Source organism: Eptesicus fuscus, chromosome 1, assembly GCF_027574615.1.
Source record: "Eptesicus fuscus isolate TK198812 chromosome 1, DD_ASM_mEF_20220401, whole genome shotgun sequence".
In the NCBI taxonomy this organism is placed as follows: Eukaryota; Metazoa; Chordata; class Mammalia; order Chiroptera; family Vespertilionidae; genus Eptesicus; species Eptesicus fuscus.
The window spans coordinates 132,785,242-132,799,689 of NC_072473.1; the positions used below are offsets into that span (position 1 = coordinate 132,785,242).

The 14,448-nt window shown below is 39.7% G+C and overlaps 1 protein-coding gene across 1 annotated transcript; it reads left to right on the plus strand.

Annotated features, from left to right (window-relative positions):
- The first annotated feature begins 2,661 nt into the window (after positions 1-2,661).
- Positions 2,662-13,260, plus strand: NDP (norrin cystine knot growth factor NDP). Its single transcript, XM_008153022.3, has 2 exons — positions 2,662-2,835; positions 13,033-13,260. The coding sequence occupies exons 1-2, from the start codon at positions 2,662-2,664 to the stop codon at positions 13,258-13,260; spliced, it is 402 nt and encodes a 133-aa protein (XP_008151244.1).
- The last annotated feature ends 1,188 nt before the right edge of the window (positions 13,261-14,448 follow it).

The following is a 14,448-nucleotide window of genomic DNA, read 5'->3' on the forward strand; positions in this document are numbered from 1 at the left end:
AAATACAAATAGACACAAATAGATATTCTTGTCCCTCCCTGTTTTAACAATACAAATCTGTAGAGTTTCTGCATTATTTTTATATAGTTGCATAGTATTCCATTGTATGAATGTTATATAATGTATTTAACCAGTTCCCTACTGATGGATATTTTGTGCTCTTTTTTATGCTATGGCAACCAATGCTATAGTGAATAACTATATGATTGTATGATCTCACGTGTAGGATAATTCTCAAAAGTGGAATTTCTGGGTCTAAGTTATATACATTTGTAATTTTAATAGATATTGCCAAATTGGCCTCTACAGAATTTGTATCAATTTATATTTCACTGTCTCTAAAACGGGTCTCTTTCCCATAGCCTTGCTAACAGGGTGCATGACCAGACTTTGGAATCTTTATAAATCTGATTTGTTGAGCAAAATATCTCAAAGCACTTTTAATTTTCATTTCTTTCAGATGAGTGAGCATACCCATCTTGTATGTTTAAGGACTATTTATATTTTTATATGTTCTTTTCTGTGGAGAAAATGCAAATGCCAACAAATACAACTATATATGGAGTTTTGTTGTTGATGTTGTTGCTTGTTTTTTGCTATCATGCTATACATGTTTTTCTTTCATTTGTTTTGCTCATTTGACCATATCTGCTGGTCACGGCTCTGAAGAGAGGGAGCTGACAGTGGGAAGGGAGGAGCAGGACTAGACTCTGCTTTTCCCTTTATCCCTTTGCCATTGGCTGCTGGGGGAAATATCTGTATGCTGGAGTGGTGAAAGGAGAAATGTAATAAATTCTCTTTCTGAGACTAATTAAGGCTTCAAAGAGACAGATAACCCACTTGGGATAACATAGTCATATTTAAACTCAGGAAATGGTCAGTATTAATGCAGCTTCTGAACATTGAACCCCCCAAAAGCACTGGCTCTTTGAACTGAAGTCTTGGTTAGTTTCAGTATAATGTGCATAGGAAAACCTAGACTTTTGAAATGAAAACAAAAAATGCTCTTCTTATCCTTTGCTGATGTGGAGCTTTGGGCTCAGTCTTGATCAAATTTAATGAGATGTTTGCATTAGCATTCACATAAAAGAAAATGGCACAAAGTTGTATGAAAAGATGGTCTCCTCAACTTTAGGGTTTCTTCTGCATATGAAGACGGTGGTAACTGAATCTATAAGTATCAGGTAGTGACATTTTAGAGCAAGAGCGAACTGCGTTTGCCATCTTTTTCAACTCCTCTACTCTACAGGTGAGGAAACTGGGGCTGGTACAGTTTAAATGAGCTGTGCAAGGTCCCCCAGATAATTAATGACAGTGCTAGGGTCCAGGTAGGTCCCCTTGTTACTGATCCCTGCTCTTTCTTCAATTTAAAGAACTGCCGTGAAACACACGCTGAGGTTTTGTCATTGCCAAGGATGTGGTGCTCTAAAATAGCCCTATGTAACACATACTTTCCTGCTTGGGATCCCCTGCCCCACATTCACAAGGCAGCTAACATATTCTTTTTGTTTTGGATGTAATGTTAGAGTGCCCCCAATTTTCCTAAATGTTTGAAAACAATTCTTATACTCTATATATTCTGTTGTGATAAAAGCATCAATGTTGGCTATGGGTTATTGAAGTGATTTGGGGGGATCTCTGGACCCCAGGCCTTAGTCCAAGAGGTATGGTTAAAAGAACAAAGCAAATTTCAGGAAAATTGGTATAGCATGGTCCCATTTTAATGGTAATTTTCCACTCCAATGACCACTTATTTTTTCAAATTATGTCATGTGCTCAGGCTACAGAGACTGCAGAAATGTGTGACTGTATTGGCAAATACACATAGTGTTATGACCACACTGGAGGCCAGTTGGCATAATGTGTATATCAGATGCAGTTTGTCATTGATACTGGGTGCCATGGGGTTTAAAAGAAAAACAGGATGAGCCTAGATCACAGAACTGGAAAACTAGGTGGGTGGATGGGTATGGACTTAGAAGTGGAAAATGTATTTCTTTCACATGGGAGATGGCCTGTGTTCATTAGTGTTGACCTTTCTCCTTTCTATCCCTGTAAGCTGACGTTGACAAAAAGCTTACTGAGAAACTGAATAGAGTCTACCAACCAGGAATAAGGATGAGACCACCCGATTCAGTTATGCTGTGGCCAGAACCACATGTTTAATTTTTACCATGGGTTGAAACTATTCTTGCTTGTAGGAACATGGACTCCAGCAATTAAAGTCAACACATACTCCCATTAAGCCATTGTTTCCACTTCCAAATGGTTATAAATATGTAGCATAAGCTATGGAGGGGTGTGGAAAGGATGACAGTTTATGCTAATGACACTCTAGAAACCACTATTCTCTACTTGAAATGACATGGAAAAATTCTACTCAGTATCTCCTGGGTTCCGTTAGTTTTTCTTAGTAAATGTTTCTGGGGAAAATAATTTCTGTTTTCATTCCAGCTGTGCAGCAGATAGAGTGATGATGGATTGCAAGTGCAAAGAGTAAGACAAAACTCTGGCATACAAAGGACAATGACAACCAGAAAGCTTCAGCCAGATCCTGCCCGTTCCTTGGAAGGAACTGGATCCTAGGAGGTGAAGGCATTTCTGATTTTTAGTCCTCTGCCTCCCTCTGCTGTTCCTCTTGAGAAGCTTTTCCTTACAACAATGAGAAATCATGTACTAGCTGCATCCTTTTCTATGCTCTCCCTGCTGGCACTAATGGGAGATACAGACAGCAAAACGGACAGCTCCTTCATGATGGACTCAGACCCTCGGCGTTGCATGAGGCACCACTATGTCGATTCTATCAGTCACCCACTGTACAAGTGTAGCTCAAAGGTAAGACCAAGATCTCTGTGAGGGTAGCATTACTTCTAGAAACAGGAGAGAAATCAGATTCCTTTGTCAGGGGATGGAGAACTATGATGATAGCTCAAACCAGAGCTGTCCCACAGAGATTTGGGGAGAATCATGCACTTACAGTTTCTCGCCATGCTTTGCACTTTTGTCAGTAAAGCTGCCTAATTAAGCATGTGTACACGCAGCCAGCTTCTCTCTTTTCAGGCTGCTCAAAGTCAATAGGAAAAGCTGGAAGGTTCTCACAATAAAATTGTTGCTAAACAAAAGATAGGAGGGGTGTGTTTCATCCTTGGTTGTGAAATTTATGAGCGGTAGTGTCCTTTTTCAAGAAAGAAAAATGGAGTCTACAAGTTATTTTAATACTTTGTACCTCCACTGGTAATAAAGAAGAAAGGAATGAGGCAATGTAAGAAATATGGTTGAGCAGTGAAATGTACTCATTGAGGGGCTCTTCACAGTTTCCTGATGAAATAGTTGGTCATTGGCCTTGTGGTCCAAGCCTTTCTTCATCTTCTATGTTTATGTAAAAGCTTGAGGCCTGGTGCACGGATTTGTGCACTGGTGGGGTTCCTCAGCCTGGCCTGTGGGTATCAGGTCAAAACTGGCAGTCTAACATCCCCTGAGGGGTCCCAGAGTGCAAGAGGGCACTCTGCAAAGTTGCTGTCGCTTGGCAGCTCCTGCATTGAGCATCTGCCTCCCTGGTGGTCAGTGTGTGTCATAGCTACTGGCCGGTTGGCCAGTTGGCTAGTCAGCCAGTCGCTTAAGCTCATATATATATATATATATATATATATATATATATATATATATATGTTTTCAAAAGGTAAATGGCAATTTGATCAATTGTCATTTTTACATTGATTATCCAAATCACTCTTGTTGGAGTAGATTGTATGATTTTTGCACAGGCAACCTATGCAATTGATGTCTGAGTATTGAGACAAATTGTGGGAAGGAATACCATGCTTCAAAGATCACCAAGAGTGACCAGCCACATGGACCACCCAGAAGGGAGGCTCATAGTAGAGAAGAGCAGACTTAGAATGAGAATTCTCATGGCTGTCACTGTCCCAGTCACATGAATGAAATTTGCCCACATTTGGTAAATAAGAATTTGTTTAGGCCAACCTCAGAGATTTCCACTTTTAATCCTGGAAGTAAAACCACTTAAACATTCTCATATGGCAAATATTTTTTAAATTACCAGTATAATTAAGAAGTTTTTGTAATATCAACCATTAGAAGTAAGACCATATAAGTAAGTCTCTCTACCCTCTATCTAAAAACATTACAACTTCTGTCTGTCTTTAAAATTTCCATAACTTGTCTGATTATAGCTCAATGATGATGACTTGTTTACATTTGGGGGGATAAAAATTTGAGTTAAATTATTTTAACCATTATATTAGTAAGATCTACGACTGTGGGAAAAATTAGACATAAGGAGAAAGATTGCAACAAATAAAAGAGTTGTGTTACCAAACAGCACAAAGGGTATTTGTCCCAAAGTCCTGCTCATACCTAACAAAAACTTTCTGTCTCTTATTTGTACTTGTAGAGCTAAAAAAAAATGAATAAACTTAAAATTTTGCAAGACCACAGTCCCTTCTTAGGAAATAAAACTAAAACAAATTGAAAAATAAAGATGGGATATGTTTTTACAACTGTGCTCGGAAATGGACTGAAACAATTATTAGCTTCTTTTCCCCCACTCCCACGCAGCACTAGCTAGGATTAAGTGTTTCTTATTCCATGGGTGATTTCTCCCTCTGTTGAGTTGTCCTTCATAATCATAATTCTTTTTAAAAAATGAATTAAAATTATTTAACATAAAGTGTCAATGTGCTAATAAGAAGGAACAGAGAAACAAGAGCATCTTCAAAAACAAAAGAACAATCTGGAAATATTTTGTGAAAGGATGGAGGAGTGCCCTAAGGTCAAAAAAGAGATGTCATTAACTCCAAACACAACAAAATCACAGTGTTTGAGCATGAATTCTAGAAACAGACCTTAGTCTACCTCTGTTTCTTCCAGAATGCTGTGGTAAATAGTGAAAAATTGTGATAATAAGAGAAATGTTTGCAATTTCATGGAAACAATCTGTTCTCAAATATACCAAACTATCTCAAATATAGCAATAGTTTTATGTAAATGGTGCTTGTAATTAGAAACCTTTCTTCTTTGGCCATAAAATATGCCTGGCAGAATCTCAACTACCCAGACCTTTCCTGGATTAGATTTTCTTTATGTATCCATGAACAAAAAAACTGGTTTTCATTCTGAATTATTCTATAATTCTTAACTTTCACAGACTCAGGTTGGTCTTCTCTCTAGTCTAGTGGGTCTCATTTAACAAAACTGTTTGTCTTTCTAGACTTAGGATAAAGCCTTTAACCTCTCTTTAGAAAATAGCCAACAGGGGTTTTTACAAAGAGGAGACTAGGGTAGATTTTTCCTCTGCAAAATTTTCTCTCAACATAATGTTCAAAGGCCATTATTTACTAAATACATGCCTACTATTTGCTTCTCGATTGTTAATCCTTCCTGATTTACATTTATCCAATATTTGCCCTTAGGAAGACAGATGAAGGGGGTTATCAAAGGGAGGGCACCTGCTTGAACAGCTAATATATGCCAAGCACCGTATAATATATAATCTAATCATTGCTGACAAACCTGTGTTGGAAAGCATTATCACTCCCATTTTACTGGCAAGGAAAACTGAAATCTGAAAGAAGTATTACGTACATTGCCCAATGTTATATAGCCCAGGAGTAGCAATGTCTGCCTCGGAGCATTCATCTAACAACTTGGCTTCATGCTGGAGGGAAGCAAACCGAATGCAGAAGTTAGTATTTAGGAATCCAGGCTTAACTTCTGATCTGCTGGAAATTATGACTTATACTCAGTAATCTTTCTAGAACTAGAACTAGTAGTGAAAGCTTTTCAGGGAGCATTCCATGAAACTTCCTGTTCCCCTAGCTCTAAACTTGCAGCTGGCTAGCCCCAGGGGTCTGTTGACCCCCTCCTAACAATTTAGGAAAGAACTGAAATGGATTCAGGCAGAAAAGACTGGCTACACTGGTCCACTAAGGAGGTCAGAGTAGCCACAGATTGTGATGTGCCTGGTGGCATTTAGTGGTGACACCTCCTAGGATTAGGTACAAAAAATTCTGGGATTGGCAGAGTGGCAGGTTCATTTACAATCTTGCCTGAAATTCTGAGTGAAGGCTATAGAATAAGCAGGCAAAGTGTCAGTAGTTAGTGGAAATGAGCCGTCTGGGGCATCTTTAAAGGAATTGAGGCATTCCACACTTTTAAGTGAGAGAGACCTGGCTTCAAATTCAAGGTCCACAGGTTGCCAACTGGGGAAAGAAGTAATTATTTGGTACCTCTGTTTCTTTGTTGAATGGAGCTATTGCTGTCTACCTAAATGTGTGGGCATGAGTATTGGTGATAATATTTATAAAGCATCTAGCACAGAGTCTGGCATATGATAGGTATTAATAAATGATATTATGATCTTGATGACAAAGTTATAAACTTGACAGGTGTTTAGGCTCACTTTTCTATTTCTGTCACTACTGTAACCTCAATAACTGTTGGGATCTCCTACAGCCTTAAAGGATTAGGAAAATAAACCTCATTGTAGTTCATGTTGAACAGAGAAATTTGGCAGTGATGAGGAGAGCATGCAGAAGAGCAAAGTAAATGTAAGCCACTGTGCTAGGTGCTAAAAGGAGGGATAAAAGTCAAAGAGAAACAGATTCTGCTGTCTGACCTCCTTTCCCAGGTGAGAAGAGGAAAGAGGGACTGGAGGGGGGGGGTCACTTTTGGATTCAGTCCAGGGAGAGGTATTCAGGGACTGAGATCAGGAAAGCAAGCTGGTTGGACAGTTCCATGAAGTCTGAGTTGGATGAGTAGTAAGAGATGGTGGCCCTGGGACAGGGTTGTGGAACCATGACATAAGGTTGTCTGAACTCTGAAGGGCCACAAGACCTGCATCAAAAGAGAAGGAGGAGGAGGATTCAGGAGACAAATCCTGGGAAAATTCCCGGAGTAAAAAGGACCTGGCATGCCAAAGACTGAGCCTTGGGGTTGGAAGGAAGTTGGTAATATTCAGTTTATAACACAATTAACTATCGGGGAGGTAAGACTTATTTTTTTTTTAAAAAAGAAACAAATGTATACTGAATTCCTAGTATGTGAAGGCATTGTGGTAGGTTCTAGAGGCACAAAATTAGAAAAAATACAAAGTTTTAGTTCTCATGTTTACAAGTAAATGGAGGAGAGAGGGAAGGGAAGTGTTCTGTGTGCAAAGGCCTAATCATGTACAGTTGAGTTTTTACCACAGTGAAGGGACCAGATTTCAGTTGGAGTTCACAAAGTTCACCCCACCCTATCAAAGCTCTCATCACCATAACCACATCCCCAATAAATACTGTTCCCTTCCCTTTGTGGAAATTTTGCTGACGCCCTGAGCCTGGCACGGACACTTTAAAGGTCTAAAGGTATATCTGGGTCCCTGGAAATGAGTTGAACAGTCATTTGGTAAAGGTGTTGGTAAGGGAAGGTTTAGGAGAAACATGGGTAAATCTGGTTCCTGAGGAAAAAGGTGTCATGGAATATAAGTATACAGTGTTCACTGCTAAGAAAAAGGAAAAATATGTTTCTCACTCATTTGGGGTAAAATAACCATAACTCTGTTCTTGGATGGGACAGGTGCATCTGTATTCTTATACTGATGGAGACATCTAGTCAGTCATGGCCTGAGCCAGAATTCACAGGGGTTCCACATGACAGAAGAGGAAAGTGACTTTAGGGATGGCAATAATTTTTCAACAAAGGGTAATGAAAGCCATCTGTGTTTGGAATTTCTCTCATTCAGAAGATAGTTGTGTATTGCAGAAAAGATATAACTGTCTAAGAGCCATGATAGGGTCACCAGAGGGAGCAGAGGCCTGATGTTTCCAGTGCATTCTTTGGTCTGGACCCAGGAATCACTGCAGGCTACAACCATCACAATGTCGCTTGAACTTGCCCATGATCAACTTGAACATCTTATGAAGACTGAGGGCTTGACAGGCTGACTGTCATGGCCTAACAGCATAGCACTGCATTTAGGAGAAAAGGCTCAGGAATTAGGTTGTGTTGGTTCATAATCCTGACTCTCCATTGCACAGCTATATGACTTCAGTCATATCCTCTGCCTTTTAATTCCTTAATTTGTAAAATAGGGAGAGCTTACCTTCTGAAATGATTATTAAGAACTAAGTTGCATATGAAGGGCTTGGCACAGTGCCTGGGATCTGGTAAATATTAAATACATGTTATAAATCATCATCCTTACTATTCTTTTTTATTACCCACGGACCTTTCTATTACTCTTAGCCTCAGCACATGGAAATCAGATAAGAGCATGAAGGAGCCTGTTCTTGAGCAAACACTCTGAACCTTCATATTGGAACAAACTGACTTTCATATCCAGCTGGAGCCAAGTGACAACAAGGTTGGGGAACACAAAGGAGCTACTGGAGGAGTTGACTAGCTTCTTAGCATCAGGCCACTTGTTTGGGACACATAAGATAATAAAAATTAAACTGGACCCAAAGCATATAACATCTATCTGTCACTCACCTGGGCTGTGAGAAGTCATCCAAGCATGAGGAATATGTCAACCACAAATTGGGGGCCACCATGTTTTAGCAGGTGACCTGATGTTTGAAAGTGTCAAATGTTTACTGAACTGAGGGATGAATTGGTTAGGAGCTAGAGAGTGTGTGGTACTATCCAGAGAATTGCTGGGAGTCCCCAGATCACAGGAGGATAGAGCTGAGTGAGGATCTTGACAGTGAAGAAGGTATTACTTAGGACTGCCATGGATCTTAGAAGATTCAGCTCTGTGTACACTTGGAGATGGTTGTGATGTGTCCCAAGAGGCCCATAAGACAAAGGTTAGACTTGTAAGGAAATGAAATGTAGTTAGGGCTTCTAGAGGCAGGTCTAATCAGAGAATGGTGAGTTGGTTCATACCTCAGAAAAACATCTTAATATCAGGATGCAGGATATTATAGTGATTTAGACCAGGGGTTTGGTTTTAGACAGACCTGAATTTGACTCCAGCTCTGCCTTTTATCAGATATATGAGTTTGAGCAAGTTACTTAAACTTTCTAAATCTTCATTTACCTTATCTGTAACAATACTACAGATTTACTTTTTAGCATAGGATTGTTATGATGATTAAATGAGATTAAATGTTGTAAGCACTCAATACATTTTAGTGCTATTGTATTATGAATTAAATGGTCACTATCTGGTGATCCATCTGGAGCAGAGCCTCTCAAATTTTAACAGGCCCAGAGCCTTGCTAATCAAAGTGTGGAGGTTAGCCCAGCAGTACTCACATACACCAAAATCTTATAAGAAATGCGGAATCTCTGGTCTCAGAACTACTCAATAACATTATACATTTTAACAAGATCTGATTTACATGCATTTAATAGTTTAAGAAGCTCTGGTCTGAAAGAGGTCAGAAGACGTTCATTAAATCTGTAACACAGGTGATGCATGGCAAAGACTAAAATGTGGCATATCAAGAGTGAACCTGGAGAGCAGATATTTACCCCTTTCATTCCTTACCGACACACATTATGGATCTTATCTTACACACTCCCCACTTCACCTATCCAACATACACAAAACACACCTAGATTTTAATATAGTTTTCAGCTTTCAGATAATATCTATATACTGGGAATCTCTCAGAGAGTAGATTTGCATGTGTGTGTGTGTGTGTGTGTGTGTGTGTGTGTGTGTGTGTGTTGAGAACATTAAGGGCCCAATAATTGTTTCATAGTCTCTTCTTCAAGGAAAGAGCATTTCAATTTGGCAACGGAGGGTAGTTGAGATTTCATTAAGCAGAGCTAGGAGAAAAGGGTATTCCTAAAAGAGTAAAGACATGAGCAAAAGTAAGAGGCAGGGAAATTCAGTATAGTTCCATGAACTCCTAAGTAATTAAGCTTGATCAGAATAGGGAGTGGATGATGTGAATGAAAACAGTTGTAAGAAAGCCTGGAAAGATATGTGAAATCCATGTCATAGAGGGCCTTAGTGCCTGTTCAGGATTTTAAATTTTATTCTGAAGGCTGGGAACAGCCACTGAAGGTGTTTATTGTATGTCTGTGTATTCTCCTTGCCCAGAAAGAGGGGCCCATTGGAGGTGGCTCCAGAGTCTTCAGTGTTGGACATCTTGTCCTTCAGAATGAGCTGAAGGTAGAGCTTGAGAACCTGAAAACTTTTAGTGAAATTACTACCAGTTTAGTTTTTCTACAAATGGCCCTACATTGCTGACTTTGTCATTTTACAGACCAAGGCTAATTGCCTGGTCATTCAAGGTCTACATTTGGTTCACCTGTATGTGTGTCATTTGGGGATGATGCCCCACCATGTCTTTGCTTCTGAATTATGTCTGTTGGCATAGGTTCACTGTATCCATCCAGAATCCATTTTAGGAGGTTATTCTATGAATAACTGCTTAATCTGCCTAATAGGTGATCTGCATTAGAGATGAGTAAATTGAACACAACTTCTTCAAAATGAGATGTCAAGGAGCTCTTCCCATGTACTGGAGGGTGTGTGAAGAAGGGACTGGGGAAGACCTTGGACTCTTTCATTAGAGGGATAGGATTGGCCCAGGTACTACTGACCTATGGCATAATCTCTCAAAACCTATTTCAGATCATGTTAGTTTCAACTATCAATGTGAAGAGCAGGCAGGATAGAATCAAAGTTTTAATAAAACCCAAATGGGTTACACCTGCTATTTTCTCTCCACCTCTGATCTTTCAGAGAAAATAAATTAATAGGTCTCATTCAGTTTATCTTCACCAAGCCCTGCTGGCTGTTTCCTAGTATCTCATATTCTCTTGGTTGCTAAGAGATTGTTGGATACTGCCCAACATCTTCTCAGGTAATGATCTATAATTATCAGCTTCTCTTCCTGTTGGAAAGATGGGCAGGCCATTTCCTTCTTTTAATCCTTGGGTGTTTAATTCTGTCCTATAGGATAATGTCCAAGATAATAGCTGGTGGAGTTTTTTTATTCTTCTTATATATTTTGTTTCTAAAGATAATATTTAAACCTACAAAACTACCTTTATCACAAGTCTTTTTAAAAAATTTATCTTTATTGTTGATACTATTACAAATGTCCCCTTTGTTGTTTTTTTCCTCATTGACCCCCTCCACCCAGCACCTGCACTTCCTAGTCCTTTCACCACCCTATTGTCTGTGTCCATAGGTTATGCATATGTGCATACAAGTTCTTTGGTTGATCTCTTCCCACCTACCCACCCACCTCCACCTTCCCTCTGATATTCCACAGTCTGTTCCATGCTTCTTTGTCTCTGGATCTATTTTGTTAACTACTATTAATTTTTAAAATATATTTTTATTGATTTTAGACAGAAAGGGAGAGGGAGAGAGAGATCGAAACATCAATGATGAGAGAGAATCATGGATAGGCTACCTCCTGCACGCTCCCTATTGGGGATCAATCCTGCAACCCGGGCATGTGCCCTTGACTGGAATAGAACCTGGGACCCTCAGTCTTCAGGCTGATGCCCTATCCACTGAGCCAAACTGGCTAGGGCCGGATCTATTTTGCTCATCAGTTTATTTTGTTAATTGGATTCCACATATGAGTGAGATCATGTGATACTTGTCTTTCTCTGACTGGTTAATTTCACTTAGCATAATAATATCCAGGTCCATCCATGCTGTCTCAAAGGGTAAAAATCCTTCTTTTATACAGATGTATAGTATTCCATTGTGTAAATGTACCATAGCTTTTTTTATCTGCTCATCTGCTGCTGGGCCCTTGGGCAATTTACAATAGTTAAGATTTGGTGCATTTTTAATAACAGCTATTAACTCCTAAATACCATGAAGTAAATGTCAAATGGTTTCATGTATATATGTATCTTTTTTATTCTTTGTATTTAAATAGTTCCACTTTTTATGTTCTTATTGTTAGTTCTGAAATTATAGGGCAACTTTTTCTACCACTTAATATGAAATTCAACAAGCAAAATCCTCCCACATTAACATGGACTCAGGGTCCCCTCATCTCCTGTGTCCCGCTAGATAGGATTATATAGCTTAATGACTCAAGTAGCCCACCCTACTCCACCAATGGCTGCCACTTTAAGGACACCAGGATTTATATATGAGATACATAAATGAGCCTCAGCTCCGTCCTCTTAATCTTTATGCAAAATATTGAGTGTGTGCTTATGTCCAGTGTGTGCTTATGTTCTGGGGATAACTTTGGTAGTTTGCATCAGATTCTTAAAGAAGTCTGTTTACTAAAGCCACATTAAGAGACATTATAAAGAATACACATCCTCCGTTACTTCAGCCCAAGTTTTATTTTCATACTAACCTACCTTTGGAAATGGAGATGGTTAGAATGAGTTAATATTTGCCTCAAATAACCTGAAGATGTGATTGCACAAATCTTAGGCTCCCTCATTGTATAAACCCAGAAGTGTCATTCCAGGGCTCAAACTGTACCTTGTTTCTATTTCATGCTCTTGTTTCAAGTTGTATTACCTAGAATTATTTTTCCTAATTATCCTAATTATCACCCAGATTATCCTTTTGTTTTCTTCTTCAGAAACCATATTCCTTTCGTTTAGAAATTCCCTTCACATAACAATTTTTTCTGTAGTTATTCTATACCCCCTGACTTTAATTTGGAATGAATTTCTGCATTTTAAGACTCATAAAGTTGACATCAGGCCAATGGTAAAGTGCCACCTGTCTGAGGATATTTCTTTTGTTCTTTGATTTTTATTCGCACATCATGGTGGTAGGCCTTATTCGGTTGTTCTAAACTCTGAGTGCGCTTAAATATCACTTAAGGAGCTTTGAAAACCACAAAAGTCTGGCTCTGTCTTCAAGGATTTTAAATCAGTTGGTCTGAGACAAGGCCTGGGTGTGGACATTTTAAAAACAAGTTTTACCACATGATTCCAACATGCAACCAGAGTTGAGAGCCACTGATCTAATCCAGCAGGAATTGGCAAAGAGTATTAGATCCTAGTAAAGAAGGCTGTGCAACCTGGCTGGGGTTTGGCATCTCCACATGGTAACTAGCTTTCTTCTCTCCCCAGATGGTGCTTCTGGCCAGGTGTGAAGGACACTGCAGCCAGGCATCACGCTCCGAGCCCTTGGTGTCCTTCAGCACTGTCCTCAAGCAGCCCTTCCGCTCTTCCTGTCACTGCTGCCGTCCCCAGACCTCCAAACTGAAAGCATTGCGGCTGCGCTGCTCGGGGGGCATGCGACTCACGGCCACCTACCGGTACATCCTCTCCTGTCACTGCGAGGAATGTGGCTCCTGAGACCTGCTGCTGAGTGGCTTTGGGATGGGACAACCTCCCTCCATCAGTGAGACAATTCAATCAGTCATGGACGGACTGGCAAGAAAGAAGTTAAGGCAAAAAAAAAAAATGCAGCAATTCCCACAGGATTCTGCATATTTCAGTAATAAAGACTTTACATGCTTGTTGACAGAGAGAGATATTCTGGGAACCTGTTGTCCATTCCTGTCCCCTTTCCCTGGTACAATTTCTTTTGCTTCCTTTTCAGATTCAGGCATCTTCCCCCTTGGTGCTCAATGTTGTTTGGGTTTCCAACAATTCAGCATTAGCGGGAAAAATGAGCCCCCAGGCAAGAGTGGGTCAGACTGTCGCTGTTTGGTGCAGATTAGAAAAGCATTCACTTTGGAAAACAGGAATGCCCAATTCTTCCTGGGGCATCAGCTAATTTTTATTTATCTTGTCATTCGGTCTAAAGTTGCCATTGCTGCTAACGGTTCCCAATTTGAAATTCCAGGCATCAAGCATGTGGGTATGTTTATTCAAGTTCAATCACAGCCAGCTGACATTCAAATAATTAAACAGATTCTCTTATACGATGCTGGGACTCCTGATAGCTGTAATTACTATTCAGAAATGACTTTTGGAAAATAAAGGTGGCATAAGAATTTGTCACCTGAAGACTCTCTCAGATAAATTATGTTAAAACTTTGTAAGGGAGCAGACTTTTAAAGACCTGCACAAATACAGATTCTGCACTGACTTTGAAAAAGGCATATGTGTACTAGTGGCCTGGAGAATGCACTATACTCATGCATGCAAATTAGACAACCAAGTATGAATCTATTTGTGGGTGTGCTATAGCTCTAGCCATGCTGCAGGCATTTTTCTCCAACATCCACTAGGCCATGTGAAGCTTGCTGACAAAATGGTGGCCTGGCTCATCTTCTAAACATTTGGTTTAAATATATTTTGGTCTTTGAGACTCCAAATTTGAGTTATTCCCATGTTGTGAAATAAAAAGAGAGTATCGTCAAAATTCTGACTGTGTAAGCATTGTTTTTTCCTACTAAATATCTTACTTTGATGCATCCCTACTGTGTGTGCATTGTGGTGGTGGTGGGGCGGGGAGTCCAGAAAAAGAGGGAGATCGGGTTCCAGAATGCATGGTGAGGCATTTTTAAATTTGGCTTTTAGTCTCAGAATATAGTT

Coding starts and splice junctions, on each gene's coding strand:
- NDP (XM_008153022.3), top strand. CDS start 2,662: ATGAGAAATCATGTACTAGCTGCATCCTTTTCTATGCTCTCCCTGCTG. Junction 2,836..13,032: donor TGTACAAGTGTAGCTCAAAG/GTAAGACCAAGA, acceptor TTCTCTCCCCAG/ATGGTGCTTCTGGCCAGGTG.